The sequence below is a fragment of the Giraffa tippelskirchi genome, chromosome X, assembly GCF_054371585.1.
Source record: "Giraffa tippelskirchi isolate mGirTip1 chromosome X, T2T-mGirTip1v1.2.pri, whole genome shotgun sequence".
NCBI lineage: Eukaryota > Metazoa > Chordata > Mammalia > Artiodactyla > Giraffidae > Giraffa > Giraffa tippelskirchi.
In genome coordinates, this window is record NC_137289.1 from 104,359,718 (window position 1) to 104,373,765 (window position 14,048).

Genomic DNA, 14,048 nt, shown 5'->3' on the forward strand with positions numbered 1-14,048 from the left:
AGAAGCTTTGATAGAGCTGACATGGTAGGGAATGCTCAGAACAGGCATAATGATGAGACTGCTTTGTGTTTAGGGCCTAATAGGCAGTGGAGAGATTTACTAATTTCCTTTGGACCTTGAAGCCAGCTGAGGCACTTGTTTTGAAAATCTAGATTGAACTGCATAGGAGGGCTCAGAAAAATTTATTGGATAGAAAGTGTATTGACACTTTCTCTGCTCAGATTTAGAGAAAAGCCACTGGGGCTAGTGGATGCTTGCTTGATTCTTGACTCTCTTGAACATTGTCATAAACTTTTCAGTGGGTTTTGCACATTGTCTCACTTGATTGTCGCCCTATGAAGTAAGTAAAACAGGGACTACATGCATTTTGCAGATGAGAAAAATGAGACTCAAGGCTGTATTGTCATATAGTGCCTGATCTGGGCTCAAGCTTTGGAAGTTATAGTGCCATTTAAATCATTCCAGACAGCTCTATCTTCTAGAAAGGGAGTGGTACAGCTGTCTTGAGTCCAATTACCTCATTTTGGAAACTGTGGAACTAGGCTCAAAATAAGAAGGACTCACACAAGGAAACACAGTATGTTTGAAGCAGTACTGGAGCTAGAGCTTGCAAGAATGTGAGTTCCTGGATCCATGGGACTTGCAAGCTGTTCTTGTCTTTCAGGAATGGTAAAGGGAATCTGTATGGTGTGATAGAAAGCAAAAGATCACTGAACTAATTGTTTGTCATTTTTTAGCTCTGTGACCTTGGGCAAGTCACTTAGCCTCTCTGAGTTGGTTTTCTTTTCTATTAAATGGGGCTGATAATCCCTGAGAACTTTCTGAGGCTAAAATCCCTGGGTGACTGCTGTAGTGTAAGGGCCTGACACTCGGTAGGCCTCTACCTTTAAAAAATCCTCTCTGTAAAGGATTTGGTAAAGACTTACACATGAATATAAAGAGGGGCTATAAATATGAACTTAGTTGCTGGGTGACCTTTAACAAATTCCATTGTCTTTGTGCCTCATTTCTCTCTGTTACAACATGGAGGCCTCTTTTATTTTCCTCCCTTGGAAGGATAGAATCCCTATGTCCCGGCCCATATCTTGGGTCATTGGTGGGAAGCTGGAATTTTTTTTTCTTATAAGAAGCTTTCTTTTATTTACCCCCATCTCCACCACCTCGCCACCTAGCCACACATGGTACTATGAATATCAGACTAGCTTTCTGTCTCCCTATCTCCTGCAAAGATAAAAGAGGAGCTTGGAAGAAAGCCAAAGTTAATTGTATTTTTATTTAGTGCCTTCTTAAGTCCATCAAGCCAGAATCACCTAGGTACTTGGCTTTTAAAAACCAATTCTTTGCTCCCAGGTCCTTGACCAGAATTTGTGATGGGCATTACCGGGTTTCATGATATGATTAAGAGCTGTGTTTAGAGTTCACAAGCTCTGGACAAATGACCTAATTAGGACAGGTCTGCACTTTTTACCTTTATCTGTATTACTTTGGAAAATTCTCATTACCTCAGGAACAGGGCAAGAAGATAAGGACTATTGTATAGTCCTCTATAGTTGTCTATTCCTGCCATGTTTTTCTTTTCTCACAACCCTGTGAGGTGAGCAAGGCTTGGATTATTCTGCCCATTTTAAGGCTAAGTAAATTGAAACTATTAGTGTTTCCTCTTAAAAGCAGTGGTGTGCTCTTAAGAGCATTGCATAGATAGTTAGATGTTATCAACCCACCCATACCAAATAGCATTGGGCAAAGAGTTCATCGTAAAGATGCCTTCTGCACTTTGCTTTTATCTTGTCTTGTTATAAAAGCTAGTCAAGATAGCAGAGAAAACTAGGCAGATGTCACTATGTAACTCTGACTGGGTTGGCACTGGACTACTAATTGGCAGCTCAGATACAGTTATTTGACCTATAAGTCCACCCATATATCATCCATGGATGCATGAGAGGCCTTGCCAAATTCTGAAGAGTGGCCCTACATCCTATGACCCTTCACACCCTGTTTGGAGGTTTTCTCTTTGTAGATTTATCTGGTTGTACCTTGAGCCTAAAAGATGGCTTAGTACCAACACTAGTTCCCACAATCATCTCAAAAGATGGGGAAAGAATGCTTTGGATAAATCCCATCTCATTTTGCCTGAGCTTTAGTGAACATTGTATGCATTTAGAACTTTATCCTTTTTACTCCAAATGGCTCAAGACACTGGAAAAATAAGTTTGGAATGACAAATGTAGGGAAGCAACCAATAACCTGTCCAGGGCTAAAGGGAGCCTAGCTAGAATGAGGCATCTGTAGGTGCTAATCCATATGCACATACATGTGCACTTTCTTTTTGCTGTGGTAGTGGTGGTAGGAGAGATAAGAATTAGTCCATGGTGCTTAAACTGAGAAAGTCACTGGATAAGAATGAGGAACAACCCATAAACCCACTCCCTCACGGTACTGCTAAGGAAACTGCTGTCTGGGGAGAGGTAAGGGCTTGCCCAAAGTCTTAGAGTTGGTCCTTGATCCTTGTCTTTCTTTATGAGGCCTCTTGGATAAATGGAGTGTTGGCTAAGCCTTTTGGGAAAAGCACCTATGAACAACATATTCAGAAAGTGACAGATGAAATTTGAATCAATGTCCTCTGACCTTCTTGGGAGCAGATTAACCCAGGTGTCTTCTGGGAAAGCTGATAGAAACAAATTGTACAGGAGGAAAATTAGTTCAGTCTTCCTGTCTATCAATGGCCTCTGCCCATATTCACACATTATAGGTCACATGTGATGCACATATTCAGACATATGTGGAGTATATTTAGGATACACACAGGACACACGTGGGGTATACTTTCTCATTGACACACTTGGAGCACACACATTCAGTTTGCTATGGGGTGCACTCACACTTGCACATGCTTGGCACAGGCAGAGTACACACACAGGTGAGGCACGCTTATGCAAATTTGTGTGGGCATACATGGATGCATATAAAACATAACTGCACATTCACATACATGTAGAGTATACTCAGATGCATACTCAGATATACTCCTACCCGTGGGCACACACTCCTAAGGACTTGAACAAATAACCCCCCCACCGTGAGACACATTTGAACCCATCTGTGGGACACACACACAGGTCCCACACATCCTTATGGGACACATTCTGATGCAGAACACATTGCATCCCTAAGACCAGTCAGCTGTCCCAGCCTTTCAAGTAGGCACAACATGGCACTGGCCCCATCTGATGGGTCCTCTATCAGTTTTGCTCTGCCTCTTTATCCCTGAAATCAGGCTTCAGAGAGCAGTGAGCTCAGGAATAAAATGGATACTCAAGGTGACATGTGTTATAGCAGGCTCCATCAGTCAAACAAAACTTACAACTGAGCCCTGAGATGTTAACAGGCAGATGGAGAAGATAAATTGACATTGATCAATGCAGAAAGTTTAAACCTGCTCCTCTATTCCCTAATCTACTTACAGACCATTAGGGAATAGTATAATCGTGAAGTAATATCCTAGAAAACCTAAAGTAACTGATATTAAAGTTTATTTTTCTTGGGAATGAAGTAACAACTTGGACCAGAGTAAGTATATCTAAATTGTGAGTGGGAGATTGTGAGGAGAAGTACATAGGATGCATCAAGTGGGGCAGAGGTTCAGCCTCTCCTGGGTCAGTGGTGGATGGAGAGAACAGCCACATCCTTAATGACCACAGCCCTGCCCCTAGGCACAGCAGCTTGGACCATCTGGCCCCACTAATGAGGACCTGCTATTTTTAGAGTTTCTCAAGCTGGAAACCAGGTCGGGGTGTCCTGGAGAGGCCTTTCTGGCCCTTAGTACCAAAGGCTGGAGCTAGAAGGAGGGGCCCTAGACTGGGTCTGGGTAAAGGGTGGGGAGCAATGAGACAGGTGGCCAGTGTGCCAGGTCTGCCCTTTAGCAGCAGCCTCAGAGCCCCAGGGTATTAGTGTTGAATGTGACAGCCTCATGTCTGTTTCTGAGCTTTGGACTTGAAATCAAGAAACACAAATTTCTTACTATGATTTTACATTTAGGGTAGAAGATTGAAAAAAATTCTAATATTCTTTTATATTGTTCCTTACCTGAAGAAAGAATACAGTAAAATTTCAAACACACACACACATTTCAGTTGCTATTCTGCCACTTGGGGTATGTCTCAGTCAGGTTCCCGTCCTCTCTCTGAGTCTTATTTGGTCTATATGTAAAATCACCAATATTGCCCCTCAGACTCTGGCAAAACTCAGATAGACTCAGTTGAGAAAATGCTTTGCAGATGTACTTGTTCTTCACCCATCAAGCTGTATCTCCCCTGTTTCTAAGTTGATCTCAATACCTGCCAACTACTGAGCCTAACTTACAGAGTAGCAGTAGAAAGACCAAAGAGAGGCAACCTCATGGGGTCAGGTTGGTCAGTCATGCTGGTATCACCCTCATTCATACAGATGCTTTTCAGTGCTGGGTCAGTCCTTTCCCAGAATACAGGTTTGCAACATTTATGTGGTCATATAGCTTTGGCTCCTTAGGAACTCTAGGTAGGGAAAATGGGGAGCATCAGAAGCAGTTTTCTTCCTAAACTAGAAAAATCAAGCTCAGATAGCCTGTACCTGCCACATGCCAGAGGATGTAGCCTTTATTTCCAGTATTGACCCTGAGAATGTGCCTTATTCTAAGTTTTGTGCTCAGGGCCATTTCCACCTGCCTTGTTGAAGGGGATGAGTCAGGAACTAGACTATTAGCGCAAGTTCAGATTTCTCCTCATCCCATAAATTATGGGCAAATTCCTTCTGAGTCTCTTTTCTGGTCTGTAAAATGGGCTTGACTGTTAAGTTTCAGGATTGTGGGGTGCAAGAATTCATGGTGACAAAATATGTGAAAGTGCCTTTTAAAATGTTGACCATGTTTTACTATTGTTAATTGTTACGAGTCTATCCAAGTTGTGATTAGAGGTACTTTGGAGGTAATCTAGGAGCTTGTCTTCACTTTATTTCTCAATTTCTTCCCCCTACCCGGTTATAAACTAGTATTGTCTCCATTTTGCAGGTGAGAATACCGAGTCTGAGGGTACAGGATTAGGTAATGGTGGATTCTGGTCCAGAAGCCTTCAGACTCTATTCAGTGTTCTTTCTATGGTCCCAAGCTATCACTCCATGACATCCAGTACTAAAAGGAAGCTTCTGGTGGCAACTTAATGTTAAAAATTTAGGTTTGTCTCTGACACATAGCAAGGGATGGGGGCTTTCTGGGGCACAGCCTAACCCAGAAGTGCCCTGCTTGCCCATGAGAGGCACACTGACTGACCTGTCATCCCTTCCACAGCAGCTCACGTCCTACTCGTCTCCTGCATATTAGAAGCAGTGAAGCGTTGGAGAAGATGCTAAGCTGTTGTGAGAGGGAATTGTGCTGCCCATTTAATTCACTTCAGGAGGATCCCTGAAGGCACTTCGTTTACCTTAGCTACTCCCACCTTCTCACAGCTTCCTGAGTACGGAAGCCCTGTGTGACTGACCTGCCTAAGGGGTTGGACCTAAAGGTATCTGAAGAAATAATATTTAAGGGACTTAATCTGTGGTGTATTTTGCCAACTCTTGAGAGTTAAGATAGTAGAGATCCAGAAACCATAGCTGAGAGAGTTCCCTGAGACCATTTGGGCTGACTCTTACCGGCCTTGATGTGAACATTAAAATACAGCTAGGCTGACTTTTTCTCCCTTTGTGTATTTTTCTTTGTACACAGCAGACTCACGAGCTAGGCCAAATTTCCTAGAGCCTTTCTAGCTTGTATATTTTTCCTTTCTCAGCCCAGGAGAAGGGTGGGTAGGCATACTGAGACAACAGTGGTGAGAGGAAGGAAATGGAAGAATCTGTGGAGCTCAGGCCTTGGGTGCTAGGCTCTGGGGAAGAAGGCCTTCTGTGTCTTTTGTCATCCGTCCTGCCACTAATACGTTATTTTCCTATAACTCACAGATTGGCTATGAGAGCCTAACTCAAACTGTTGCTGTTTTCACTTGTGCCACTGAAACCTATGGAATGACTATAATACTGACCTTTCTAGGGGATTGGACAAGCAATGTCAGGGGTTAGGAGACGAATAAAAAAGGAGAGAGACACCTTCTTTCTTCAAGTTTGAGCACCCAGAGAGGTGGATAGGGAAGGGTCAGTCTCCAGAGCTCTGCCAAGAAGCAGCCACACAGTTTCTTCAGCTCTCTTAACTATAGATAACTCATTTAAAAGTTACTTTATTTTTGAAAAGGAAATACAGTCACGTGGTCCAAAAGGTACACAGTGAAAAGTCTCACTCTAGCCCTGCCCTCCAGCCACTTTGGCTTCCTCTGCAGAGGCCATCAGTGAATCCTTCCAGAGAAATGTTATATGGATATATAAAACATATATGAATATATTTTTCTCTGTTTATGGTAATATACACCCTGTTCTATATCTTGCTGTGCTTTGGAGGTTCTGTGATCTTGTAGGAGCATGAGTATATGCTGTGGAGAGCAGAGGTTAAGATCACTGGTTCTAGAGTAAGACTACCTGGGTTTTGGTTCTGACCCTGTATGACCTTCCGCAATCACTTCATCTTTCTGAGCCATGTTTTTCTCATTTTAAAAATGGGGATCAAGTAAGTTAGTGTATGTAAAAACCTAGATTTGTCTCTGACACATACTAAAGTGAAAGTGAAGTCACTCAGTTGTGTCTGCTCTTTGCGACCCCATGGACTGTAGCCCCCCCAGGCTGCTCGGTCCATGGGATTTTCCAGGCATGAATACTGGAGTGGGTTGCTATTTCCTTCTCCCGGGGATCTTTCCAACCCAGGGATCGAACCCAGGTCTCCCACATTGTAGGCAGACGCTTTACTGTCTGAACTACCAGGGAAGCCCTGACACATACTAAGTACTCAGTAAATGTTAACCATTTTTTATTATTAGAAAAATTCTGGACTATGAGTCAGAAGATTTGGGTTCTCTTTTTGCCCGTGCTCCTGGGATACCTGAGGGACTTCCTTTGTTCAAGCCTGTTTCCTCATTTTAAAAATGAGGTCTCATCCCTGCTCTTCTTACTCCCCAGAATTGCTGGCAGGATCTAGTGAGCTCATGAATGTGTAATGAATATGAAAGGAATTTAGAAACTATAATGTGTTAAGCTCATGGTAGGTGAGCCGCTTTCTCTTTTCTTGAAACTGCTTTAGGTGGCTTGAACCCAATGGCTTGAACTGGGTGGAGAAAGCAGTACTCATTCTTCTGGTAGTGGAACCTAAAGGCCATCCTTGTACTAAAGTTCTATTCTGGGTAAAGGTAGCCCATGGCAAAAATCTGAAACAGTTAAGTTTTGTCTTCTGACCTTTCTTATCCCACTCCATCCCACTTCTGACTTCCTTGTTTCCATGTCTTCTTCAATTCCCCTCTGTCTCTTGACAGCAGCATCTGTCAAAGACAACCTAACTTTCCATTTGAGATAAGCTGGTCCAACTAGCTCAGGGAGTTATATCTGCTTAAGTTCAATACTGCAAGTCAGTAACCATGTCAAGCCTGGAGCCCATTCTTCCCTTCCCACTGTTTTTTCACTAGCATTTTCATTTTAGTATAAATTTGAATTTCAGATTCCTTAGCAGAAAACATTTAGCGGTGAATGAGATACTGGAAGTAACTCTACTAGCCTTCATTTCCAGGGAGGGTCAGATTTGTTTGGGGCCCTGAGAGGAGGGTGAGGCAGGTGATGGTTGTAGTATTCAAGGGGTGACATCTGTAGAGCAGAGGGAGGAAAAAGCATCAGAAAATGTCTAAAACTAATCTCCAAAATGAAACTCAGGAAGAAAATATTACAAGTTCTTTATATATTAAATTGTTAATCTCATCATTTCATTTCTACTTTTTGTGTAGATTTTTTATAAAACACATACTACATTAGTAGTAGGTAGATACTGGGATAGATGTTTATTTTTTTAAAAAAATCTTGAACTTTTTATTTTGTATTGGGGTATAGCTGATTAACAGCGTTTTGATTATTTCAGGGGAGCAATTTTTAAACAAAACAATTGACAACTGTCCTTTTAAACTATTGTATTCTTGGTTTCTAATCTTGGCTCTACTGCTGACTAGCTTGACATGTTAGCCAACTTCTTTTTACTAGAACCTCAGTTTTCTTATCTGTAAAATGTTAGACTGAACTAGGTCTTGGGAGTCTCCAATCCTGGCCTTCTCTGAGTATAATAATTCTCTCTTTCAGGCTTTTGAGCCTGAGACAGAGTCAAGAAGAGTAGGTTCAAGCCCTAGCATCTTGCTGGATGCTTTGTCCCTCAGTCAGCTTTCCTGAGTCCCTTCCCTTCTCCACTCCTACCTCCTCCAGCTAGCCGACAGGCAGAGGATCTGTTACATAAGCCTAACTGACCTACTTGAAGATCTTTTGTTACAACCACCATCACTTTTCCTGCAAACACAGATGGGATGTTTGCATCCAATCTGCATTCTATCCTTCCTGGGCCCTGAAGGTGGGTCTGATTGTGCTTCTCTTGTGTCTTCATTGTTAGCCTAGGTTTATATGTTACATCTCTCTGTCTGTAGTCTTAAAGGACACAGTCTGAAGGGGAGACAGCTCAGCCAGTTTGAGTCCCCAGGGGCCTGATCTAGTGAATGCTCACTGACCATTCCTGCTCATCAATCATTTATCATGTCTGCTGGGAAGCCAGGACAGTGCTAGACTTTGTCAGGAGAAAAATGACCCATCCCTGAACAGGAAACGACTGACAAGGACCAGAAACACTGCTAAATGCCTTGGCCAATGTCTTTTCTCTTGCAGGGAGTAAAAGAGAAGAGGGAAATCAATAAGCCACTGGAAACCATCTTTCACTTTCTGATGGGCTGTTTAAATGCAGATTTCCCTTTTGGGCTGTAAGGACTCCCCAGGAGACAATTACATTCTCTTTGGAAATGCCTGCCAAGGCTAGAGACTTTGCAAGCCGGTGTCCTGGGTGGGCATGCTCAGTAGACTTCAAGGTGGTTTAAGTTGGTTGAAATATGTTTATTTTTTTCTGTCTCTTCTCCAGATATAGAAGCAGGTCACAGGTATACCTTACTAAATGCTGTTCCTGTTATCACTACCTTAGACCAGATGGCCACATTTAAGAATACATTAGAACTATTAGTTCCAACCTGTCTCCTCCTCTGCTCCTCCCCCCACCTACAGTCCTCCTTCCCCTACAAGATTTTAACACGACATCTGTCAAATGTATAAAAAATGACTTTTCCTTCTCGCTGCCTTGCCCACCCACCCTCTGACTGTGGTGTTGATGAGTATAGAACTATACATGTGGGAGACACAGAGGACAAATTCTTCATGTAGTTCTAGCCCCCTCCTCCTAACCCTTCTGTAAACCTAGGGGAGCCCCACCCCCACCCCTTGGAGGAATTCCAAGGCTGGCCTTCAAGTCACAGTCTAGAAAAAGTTAAAGCTCCCAAGTCTTGTCTCAGTGGAACTATGTAAAGAAATTCAAGAACCCAGATGTAGGGCGATGGGCCTAGGTCACTTCAAGCATTTGGGGCTTTTTGAATCTCCTGCCTATCCCCTAGGCTTGCCCTGGCCATCTTTCAAGGTATGTAGGAAACAAGTGACCCACATGGGTAGCTGGAACTTAGTAGCCACAGCAAGTCCAGGAAGGGTGAGATAATCAGGGCAGGAATATTTTGGAGATAGGTCCCAGTCTGACTCAAGAGATAGGTAGGGGTCAGAGTGACCTCCAGCTTGGGATGACCTGCTTCTGACTCAACTTGTGGAAAGAGCATTCCTGGGTCTTTTTTTTTTTTTTACTGATAATTTTTCTCTTAGAGTATTGGGAGCTGACTTGGGTAGACTTGGGTAGCTCTAGGAAATTGCTTCTAGATTGTAGTGTAGAGAGATGCTGCAAAAATTTTCCATTAGGGGCTTCAATGTTAAAGGTCTAGGGGGGAGTAGGAATAGGGGTGCAGGTGCAGATAGTCTCTTGAGGCAGCCTGGGAAAATCCACCTAGACAAACTACTGTAATTCCTTAGCCTGCCTGAAAACTGACACAAGAAGGAGAAGCCAGGGGCCAGAATTTCAGAGATTCTGGTTTCTTCGGAAACTATTGCAGTTAGAGGAAATTCTTGTACTTCAAACTCAGGCTCTAGAAAGTTTAAAAGACACTTGATCTCAGTGCAATATATGATTTAGAATCGCTCGGGCTGCTTGTTAAAAATGCTAAGGTGATTCTGAGCAAAGAGTCTGGGAATGACAATTGAAAAACTGGTATAAAGAATCAGAGGCACCTGGATGATGCCAAAAAATTCCCAAACAACTTGACAGTAACTTTTATTTCCAAGATGCTTTGAAGGTGCAAGCTGATGCTCATCAGGTTGGGAGCTACTCTGGTGAGGGAGACCTCTGCAGCCAATGGTATCACGATTTGTGGTCTGGAAACACTTCTCTCTGATCTTTGCAATCCTTGGCCCTGTTGCCTGCATTTTCTCTAAAGGACCTATTCCTTCAACAAGACTGAACTCTTGACATCATAAATTTTGGGGCAGCAGCTGGGTCTTACTTCAGAAACTGCTGGGCCCATTAGGTTGAGCTAATGGCTGAAGTTTCATACTAGAGTCCATTGCTAAGATGTAAACCAAACAAGCAACTTCCCTTACCTCATATACTTGGTCACTGTTATAGTTGAGGTCACTTCGTAACTTTTAGAAGAGGTCTAGAAAGAGGTGTTATCCTTTGTTATTGGTCTGTAATAATTGAGAAAATGTCCTGGATGGCTTCATATCTTAAGATGCTTATCTGGGTTTACCAAGCTTTTAGGAGCTGACAGATGTGAATTGGCTTTTGACATATTGGCCTCTGGATCAGGTGGTCTGTCTTGTTCTTGCTGAGCTGACCTGCATCTAGCCTCTCCTTTCAAATCAAGCCATCCTAGCTGGGGTTCGTGTCTGCCAGGTGTGGCTAAAGCCAACCTTCATTTTGGGTCTTTGTTGCTGCGCATGGGCCTTTAGTTGTGGCAAGCTAGAGCTACTCTCTAGTTGCAGTGTGCAGACTTCTCACTGCAGTGGCTTTTCTTGTTGCAGAGCACGAGCTCTAGGCACATGGGCTTCAGTAGCTGTGGTTCATGGGCTCTAGAGCACAGGCTTAGTATTGTGTATTGTGGAGTACAGGCTTAGTTGTCCCACGGCATGTGGGATCTTCCCAGATCAGGGATCAAACCCATGCCACTGCATTGGCATACAAATTCTTTACCACTGAGCCACCAGGGAAACTTTCCCTGCCGTGGACTTTTTTAAAAATTTATTTTTGGCTGCACTGGGTCTTCATTGTTGTGCGTGAGCTTTCTCTAGGTGTGGTGCAAGGTCTTCTCTATTTGTGGTGTGTGGGCTTCTCTTGTTGCCATGGGGCTTAGTTGCCCCATGGTATATTCCCCCACCAAGGATTGAGCCCAAGTTCCCTGCACTGGAAGGCAGATTCTTAACCACTGGACCACCAAGAAAGTCCCCCCCCCCCACGGCCCCATGGCCACCCACTGACTTTTGAATAGAGCAGTCAAGGGCTAAAGTGGAAAACCCATTCCTCAGTTTTCCCAGTCAGTCTGACTAGCCTGTGCTTTAATGTGTCACTAACAATGCCTGAGTGAGTTACATTCAGGAAGGGACTAGCCAGTGCCAAGTTCTCATTTTCTCGAGTAGAGAGCAATTAAAGAATCCTATCAAGTGCAAAACTTGCAAAGCTCAAGTGTTACCCTTAATAGAAAGCCAGAACTGGAAAGGGCTGTTTGATTCAAGTCTGCAACTTGACAGATAAAGAAACTGAGACAGGTAAAGGGACCTATTCAAGATGATTCAGTGACTTACTGGTAGAGCTTCTTGTAATAGCCAGTCTTTTGATACCTCCCCACTATTGTTGAAACAGTCTGGGTTACACCTTTGTAACCCAGAAATGGATAAGAGTCCTGTCCTTGAACACTTTGGGCAAGATAACAGAGTCTGTTTACAAGGCCGTATGAAAAAGATCTCTGGTTTATTCAGGAGAGAATAAAATCCCAGCCTATTTTAGTTGTGCGTAAAGGAAACAAGGGCTTCCCTAGTGGTTCAGATAATAAAGAATCTGTCAGCAATGCAGGAGACCCAGGTTCAATCCCTGGGTCAGGAAGATCCCCTGGAGAAGGGAATGGCTACCCACTCCAGTATTCTTGCCTAGAGAATCCCATGGATAGAGGAGCCTGGAGGGTTACAGTCCATAGGGTCATGAAGAGTTGGACACGACTGAACAACTAACACCAACCAGCCAAATGGAACAAAGGAAGGGATTTTCTTTTGTCCATGCCTAGCTGTTGAGGGAGAAGACCTTTTGAGAGAATGGGGGCAAGTATCAACTGAAAAAAAACCTTAAAGAAAGGCAAAATCCTTCAGGTCGCTTCTTATCCCCTTGTGAAGCTTCTCAGAAGGAAAGCCAGGCTCAGCTACTTTTCATGGCACTTGGACATACACTATTCTGAACAACAATTTTTTAATCCTTCCCTCTGCTGCTCCTTGCCATTAAAACTCTAGTATTTCTGGCAGCCACCCATGCTAATTAAATAACTATTTTGGGGGTGGTACTGTTCAGCTAGAGGTCAAGAATGTGAAGAGGAAGACAAGAGGTGCAGCTCAGGAAAAGTGGATGAAGGTTTTATTTCTGTGTTTGCAAGGCCTGGCATTGGGAATGTTCCCTACGTGACCCAAAATACTCATTGTCAGACATACCAACCACTGAGGAGTATCTTGTAACCAAGCAAGGGGTGGGGTGCCATGGGGATCCTTAGGAGAATGAGGCATCAGGAAAGGCAGGGGTAAAACCTAGGCTAGAAAGACCCTCTAGGGCTGTGGTTCACCAGGTGTGGTCCCTGAACCAGCAGGCATCCCCTGGGAACTTGTTTGAAATGCAAGTTCTCAAGCCTCACTTCAGACATAATGAATAAGAGACTCATGGGACCTAGCAATCTGTATTTTAACAAGACTTCCAGGGGATTGCGAACTACTGATTTAGATCATTCACAGGGTGGACTGGTCTCCCTGGAGAGAGAAACCAGCTGGGAGCCCTCTCACCTTGCCTTCTTGATAGGTAGTGTTGGGGATTGACAAAAGCAAAGCTATACAATAAGGTCAGCTAGACATTCATATCTGCTTGACCACCTACTAACTGGGTGACTGTGGGCTACTTGGTAACCTCACAGGTTATATTCAGTAAAAATGGGTATATTAATGCTTACCTTGGAGAGCTATAGAGACTAAGATCACAAAAGAAATCCCCTTACCCAATGCCTGGCACATGTTTTCAACAAGTGCTTCTCTTCCTCTCTGTTTTTCTTTCTTCCTCCCTCTTCCTTGCCTTCTTTCCTTCCTCCTAAAAGGGCCCACTGGCCACTCCAAGTTAGCTGTAGGCACATGCCTCATTGTTGATCAGAAACCAGCCTGAGAGATCAAACTCCCAATACCTACAGTGTATAGTGATCATATTTTCAGGTGAAAAGTCAGGACGCATGGGTCTGATAACAGATTATTTGTAGGACAGTGGAATAGAATATTTGAAATTAGAATTGCTGGGAAATCTAGATTAAAAAGGAATTGGATATTATTCCTTTAAGAATTATGACTCTTCTCCATCTTCATCTTTTTATTCATGTCCAAAAGTTTCTTTGATTTGGGAATGCAGAACACCATGTGTCCCACTCAATGGTAAGTCTGAGCAAGAACCAACCTATATTTGGTCCTGTACTTGAAATGCCCTGAGGATTGGGAAGTATTTTATTGGAAGTCACATCAACAGTGTTCCAAGGCCAAGTGCTATTTGGGTACCTCGCTGGAGTAACCCAATACTATCTCCTCGCTTTTGGGGATGATGGGACTGCAAGATGAAGAAGTTGTGACCGTTGGGAAATTAGGGATTTTGGTGGGGGGCATAAACCAGTTATAAACAAGAAATGAAGAATTTAAGCCTTCATACAGCCACTCCCAAATAGACTTTTCTTGAGTTTTCTTCCTCTTATAGGTAGCTATGTTTTATTTGATAATTT

General features: G+C 43.3%; 1 protein-coding gene across 6 annotated transcripts in view; it reads left to right on the forward strand.

Moving 5' to 3' along the window:
* ARHGEF9 (Cdc42 guanine nucleotide exchange factor 9) overlaps positions 1-14,048 on the forward strand; it is a 440,519-nt gene that overhangs the window by 187,303 nt on the left and 239,168 nt on the right. The window contains exon 3 of one of the 6 annotated variants that reach the window (XM_081565585.1): positions 13,666-13,710. The exons of the other annotated variants lie outside the window; for them this stretch is intronic. Within the exon in view, the coding sequence (XP_081421711.1) occupies positions 13,708-13,710 (3 nt within the window). The 5' untranslated portion in view covers positions 13,666-13,707. The remainder of the gene's footprint in view (positions 1-13,665; positions 13,711-14,048) is intronic. 6 annotated transcript variants of the gene reach the window in all.